Source organism: Thunnus thynnus, chromosome 22, assembly GCF_963924715.1.
Source record: "Thunnus thynnus chromosome 22, fThuThy2.1, whole genome shotgun sequence".
NCBI classification, from domain to species: domain Eukaryota; kingdom Metazoa; phylum Chordata; class Actinopteri; order Scombriformes; family Scombridae; genus Thunnus; species Thunnus thynnus.
The window spans coordinates 26,291,821-26,298,589 of record NC_089538.1 but is presented as its reverse complement, the minus strand read 5'-3'; the positions used below and the strand labels follow the sequence as shown (position 1 = coordinate 26,298,589).

Below are 6,769 nucleotides of genomic sequence, written 5' to 3'. Positions count from 1 at the left end.
GTTGGAAGAAAACACATGATGGAAAGTTTCTGTGTCTTTAATGTTTCTCTTTATAATATAAACCATGATGAAGGTTGAATTCAGTCCCATAAACACCACATTAATCAATTAATAATAAGACGAGTCACATGATGATACAATAAAGTCATTAAATGATGTAAGATGTCACTAATCAAACAGAGCCAGTGATAATAAAACAAATACATCAAAGGAGGAAAATATAAATATACAAATGTTATATAAATTGTACTATATTTTATAATATGAAAATATTAAAAATACTTTTTCAACTATGGATTAAAACATGAAACACACGACACACACACATATATAATACAGGAACACAGGAAAACATCTCAGATAAACAAACAAAACACAAATAAGAGAAGTGAAGACAATAAATAAATAAAATAATATATATATCACACAGTAATATCAGGATCAATAAATCAATCAATAATATAATCAGGATCCCATCAGCATCCAGGAGCTAAACTAAGAGTCAAGATTCAAATATGACAATAATAATTTTTAAAAAAGCAGAAACTGTTTATATTAAATTAAAATAGAAATAATAATAATAATAATAATAATAGTAATAATAATAATAATAACAATAATAATAATAACAATAATAGTAATAATACATAGTACACAGTCTTTTGTAGATAGATAGATTGATTGGTTGATTGATAGATAAATAGATTGATAGATTAAAAGATGATTGACAGCCGACCGCCGCCACTCACGTGACGTAGCTACGAGGTGACGTCAGAGAAAGAGAAGATGGCGGCTGTGCTGAAGGCGGAAGGTAAAGGAGCTTTAAGAGTGTGTTTTAGCTGAGAGCAGCCGCTGCTCGGTGCTGTCTGCTGTTATTTCAGTCGTTTTCTTCCACACGACGCCCGCAGAGCTCAGCGGCCGCTGACCGGCCCGGGTCAGCACGCTTCAGCCCGCAGGGAGAGCCGTTAGCTGGAGGCTAACCGGCTAACTGAGCAGCTAAACAACAAACATCAGTGTTATTTATTAATCAGGTGTCGGTTTGGTTTGAAACGAGGAGGCTGGGAACTGGAGGAAGGTGTTGTGTTGAGCAGGTGTCGTCTAACGTTAGCTTTAAAGTTAGCTAGCTCAGCGGGCCCGGAGCGGCCGAGCGGCTGCAGCGGGGAGAGGAGCTCCGCGAGGCCGCCACAGCCGCCAGGCGAGTCCGCGGTCTGAGCCGGGCCTCCGGAAGACAGGAGAGCTAAATTTAGACTAAAACATTTATTTCATCCGTTTCTCTTCTTTAAGCCTGAATGATGTCTCTCTAGTGTGACGTTTCCTCACATTGTTAAATATTTCATGTTCAAGCCAGAATATTTTTATATGAACATAGTTTATATTTTCATTATGAATTATTATTTCTGACTTTTTGTGTTTTACTTTTTAAAAACATTCTGTCATTTTGTGAAGGTTTAATAGAAAACTCCTGCATGCTCTGATTCATTTCCAAACTATTTAGCTGTTTATTGAGATTATTTACTTGCTTTGTATACACACACACACACACACACACACACACACACACACACACACACACTCTCACACTCTCAGGACAAGCTGTATGTAAAACTCAAACATGTTATATAACTGACACACACACTAATATTCAGTGTCTGTTATGAACACACTCTGTATCTCCATTTAAAGTGGGTGCAAATTCAGCTGTTGCTAAGCAACAGGGAGCTATTGAAGGAGTGTGTGTGTGTGTGTGTGTGTGTGTGTGTAGCCGGCCAGTTAGCAGCTTGGGTTTCAGGTGTGTGTGTGTGTGTGTGTGTGTGTGTGTGTGTGTGTGTGTGTGTGTGTGTGTGTGTGTGTGTTGCTGGTTCCTGTTGCAGACCTGGTTTCCTATCGATCAGATTATTGACTGTGTGTGTGTGTGTGTGTGTGTGTGTGTGTGTGTGTGTGTGTGTGCGTGCAGTGGGGCAGTGCGGGCGGCCGTGCGTTGTGTGAGACTCATCCATCCTGCATGGACTCGTCGCCATGAGCAACAAGGAGATGGTTTCCACGGAGACAGGTCAGTCAGTCCCATCCATCCAGACGGCTGCTGCAGGATTATTGATAAACACACGGAGGACGCTGCAGACGACCACTAGTGATCATGTTATTGATTAGTAATAATGCAGATGATCAATAGTCACATGACGAGCAGGTTTCCTCCCGTCACCTCTGCTGTTGTTGTTATTATTATTATTATTATTATTACTATTATTATTATTATTATTATTATTTATGTTTCTATCGATGTCGTTATCATGAATTCTTTTGGCCTCAATAATCATGTTGTCAGAAAAAAACAAATTGTTACTAAACTAAATGTTAAGAAACATCATCATCATCATCATCATCACTTAAAGAGTTTTATCTTCTTAATCAGATGTTTTAGTTGAATTGAATCCTGTTTTATTGTTTAAACCATGAAAAACCAGTCATGTGATTAATCAATAATGAAGTTCAGAGCAGCTGAACTGAACCACTTCCTGTTTAGTTTCTGCACAGTCGACATTGTTTTCATTATCAATTAATCGTTTGATCATTTTCTCGATTGATCGATCGGTCGTTTGGTCAGAAAAGTGTCAGAAAATGTTTGTCAACAACTCAAAGAAACAGAGAATATTAACATGTAACGTATAAAAACTACACTTATAATATTCATATAATAATAAAACCAGTCAAAACAATGAATTGATTATCAGAATAATCAGTTAATGAACTAATGGTTGCAGTTCTACTGCTAATAATAATAATAATAATAATAATAATAATAATAATAATAAAAACACAGAGTGTAAACTCTGAACCAGTCAGCTGATATTATCAGCCTGTCGCACATATATCACTATCAGTATCACTATCACTCCCATATAGAAGTTATATATCAGTTATAGAAGCAGCTTTTTATGTATATTTGATCGTTTTTCTTCATTCAAGTGTAATATATATACATACACGTGTTTTTAGTTTAGTGAAGTTTAATGATGTCATTTCATACAATAAAGTTAATTGTTAAAGTGTAAAACATCCTGCTGCTGTTACACGTCTCTGTCACTAGTGATTGATGATCACGTCTGAGGGATATATCAGCTGATATATTGATATCATATTGACATCCAGTATCAGTAAACAGTAGTCATATAATACCAGTGTGGTATAATTATTGATTAGAATAATAATAGAAAGTGTTGAGCCGCTCAGTGATCAATAGATGAATGGATCAATAGATGAATGGATCAATAGATGAACGGATCAATAGACGTTGTGTTCTGTCTCTGATCAGCTGATCTGTGTGTCTGCAGAGAATAAAGGACAGAGGAAGGTGTTTCTTCCTAACAAGCTGTTGGAGTGTCTCCCTCGCTCGTCCAGTCTGCCTAACGAGCGGCTCAGGTGGAATACTAACGAGGTCAGTCATTGTGTGTGTGTGTGTGTGTGTGTGTGTGTGTGTGTTACATACAAATAATAATTCTTCCTATAAATAAGCTTTGAATTTCATCATCATCATCATCATCATCTTTACCTCCTGCTGCCGTCCTGGTTCCTCTCTAACGAACATGTGAAGACTCTTTGTCGTCTGTCGTCTGAAACAGCTGATGAGTCATGTGATAGTCGGTGGTTTATTGTAACTGTGGTTGTGTCTCTGCAGGAAATCGCTTCTTACCTGATATCATTTGACAGACATGATGAGTGGCTCTCCTGCACCCTGAAGACCAGGTAAACACACACCAGCTTCGTCTCTGTTTCTGTCTGTGACGGTTCAGCAGCCGGTTTATCATCGTCGTCTCTCTCTCTCCGTCAGGCCGAAGAACGGCAGCATCATCCTCTACAACAGGAAGAAGGTGAAGTACAGGAAGGACGGATACTGCTGGAAGAAGCGGAAGGATGGGAAAACGACGAGAGAGGACCACATGAAGCTGAAGGTCCAGGGCATGGAGGTCTGCAACACACACACCGCCACTGTTCATCAGCAGTGTTACAGCGTCCCAGCAAACTATCACTGTAGCAACCACATAGTTACCACTTAGCAACATCCTAGAAAACTACCCAGAACACCAGACCCAGCACTCGCCAGGTCAAACACAGAACTGTTAGTCAATGTGTGTAAATAATCAATTATAGGTGGAAGACAGTTCCCAGCAGGTGAAAATAACATAAACATAAAATCACCATTTTCAAGTTAAAATGAAAAGATAGTGTTTCACAATTCTCACTGACAAATAGAGCTGCTACGATTAGGTGATTAACTGATGAGTCGATAGGAAATTAATCTGACATTATTTTTATAATTGAACATTTTTTTGAGCCACGATGGCAAAAAGTGACTGATTCCAGGTGAGAGTTTGGACTGTTGGAGAGTCAGAAGGATTCATCCTCTGAAGAACAACAACAACAATCCATCTGACAGTTGACATATATCAGTCTGAGCCAAAGTGATTTTATCACTTAGTAACACCCAGACAACCAACCAACCAACCAAACAACCGACCAACCAGACAACCAACCAAACAACCAACCAACCAAACAACCAACCAACCAAACAACCAACCAACCAACCAACCAGACAACCAACCAACCAGATAACCAAACAACCAACCAACCAGACAACCAAACAACCAGACAACCAACCAACCAACCAACCAGACAACCAACCAACCAACCAGACAACCAACCAACCAACCAGACAATCAACCAACCAGACAATCAAACAAACAAACAACCAACCAAACAACCAACCAAACAACCAACCAGACAACCAAACAACCAACCAACCAGACAACCAACCAAACAAACAACCAAACAATGAAACAAACAAACAACCAGACAACCAACCAACCAGACAACCAACCAAACAAACAACCAACCAACGAGACAACCAAACAAATAAACAACCAGACAACCAAACAACCAACCAGACAACCAACCAGACAACCAACCAGACAACCAACCAACCAGACAACCAACCAGACAACCAACCAACCAGACAACCAACCAACCAGACAACCAACCAACCAGACAACCAACCAAACAAACAAACAACCAAACAATGAAACAAACAAACAACCAGACAACCAACCAACCAGACAACCAAACAACCAACCAGACAACCAACCAAACAAACAACCAACCAACGAGACAATCAAACAACCAGACAACCAAACAACCAAACAACTAGACAACCAACCAGACAACCAACCAACCAACGAGACAACCAAACAACCAGACAACCAAACAACCAACCAGACAACCAAACAACCAGACAACCAAACAACCAACCAAACAACCAGACAACCAAACAAACAAACAACCAACCAACGAGACAACCAAACAACCAGACAACCAAACAACCAACCAGACAACCAGACAACCAAACAACCAACCAGACAATCAAACAAACAAACAACCAACCAGACAACCAACCAAACCAAACAACCAACCAGACAACCAACCAACCAGACAACCAACCAAACAAACAACCAAACAATGAAACAACCAACCAACCAGACAACCAACCAACCAGACAACCAAACAACCAACCAGACAATCAACCAAACAAACAACCAACCAACGAGACAACCAAACAAACAAACAACCAAACAACCAGACAACCAAACAACCAACCAGACAACCAACCAACCAGACAACCAACCAGACAACCAACCAACCAGACAACCAACCAACCAGACAACCAACCAACCAGACAACCAACCAAACAACCAGACAACCAACCAACCAGACAACCAACCAGACAACCAAACAACCAGACAACCAACCAACCAGACAACCAGACAAACAAACAACCAAACAATGAAACAAACAAACAACCAGACAACCAACCAGACAACCAACCAACCAGACAACCAACCAGACAACGAACCAGACAACCAACCAACCAGACAACCAACCAGACAACCAACCAACCAGACAACCAACCAACCAGACAACCAACCAACCAACCAGACAACCAACCAGACAACCAAACAACCAGACAACCAACCAACCAGACAACCAGACAAACAAACAACCAAACAATGAAACAAACAAACAACCAGACAACCAACCAACCAGACAACCAACCAACCAACCAGACAACCTACCAACCAGACAACCAACCAACGAGACAATCAAACAACCAGACAACCAACCAAACAAACAAACAACCAAACAATGAAACAAACAAACAATCAGACAACCAACCAACCAGACAACCAAACAACCAACCAGACAACCAACCAAACAAACAACCAACCAACGAGACAATCAAACAACCAGACAACCAAACAACCAAACAACTAGACAACCAACCAGACAACCAACCAACCAACAAGACAACCAAACAACCAGACAACCAAACAACCAACCAGACAACCAAACAACCAGACAACCAAACAACCAACCAGACAACCAAACAACCAGACAACCAACCAAACAAACAACCAACCAACGAGACAACCAGACAACCAAACAACCAACCAGACAACCAACCAGACAACCAACCAACCAGACAACCAACCAGACAACCAACCAACCAGACAACCAACCAACCAGACAACCAACCAGACAACCAACCAACCAGACAACCAACCAGACAACCAACCAAACAACCAGACAACCAAACAACCAACCAACCAGACAACCAACCAGACAACCAAACAACCAGACAACCAACCAACCAGACAACCAGACAAACAAACAACCAAACAATGAAACAAACAAACAACCAGACAACCAACCAGACAACCAA

The 6,769-nt window shown here is 40.4% G+C and overlaps 1 protein-coding gene across 1 annotated transcript in view; it reads left to right on the top strand.

Annotated features, from left to right (window-relative positions):
* Nucleotides 1-703: 703 nt before the first annotated feature.
* Nucleotides 704-6,769, top strand: part of camta2 (calmodulin binding transcription activator 2) — a 39,869-nt gene continuing 33,803 nt past the window's right edge. Inside the window, exons 1-5 of the mRNA XM_067580378.1 lie at nucleotides 704-811; nucleotides 1,955-2,050; nucleotides 3,330-3,433; nucleotides 3,674-3,741; nucleotides 3,827-3,962. Of these exons, the coding sequence (XP_067436479.1) occupies nucleotides 2,017-2,050; nucleotides 3,330-3,433; nucleotides 3,674-3,741; nucleotides 3,827-3,962 (342 nt within the window). The 5' untranslated portion in view covers nucleotides 704-811; nucleotides 1,955-2,016. The remainder of the gene's footprint in view (nucleotides 812-1,954; nucleotides 2,051-3,329; nucleotides 3,434-3,673; nucleotides 3,742-3,826; nucleotides 3,963-6,769) is intronic.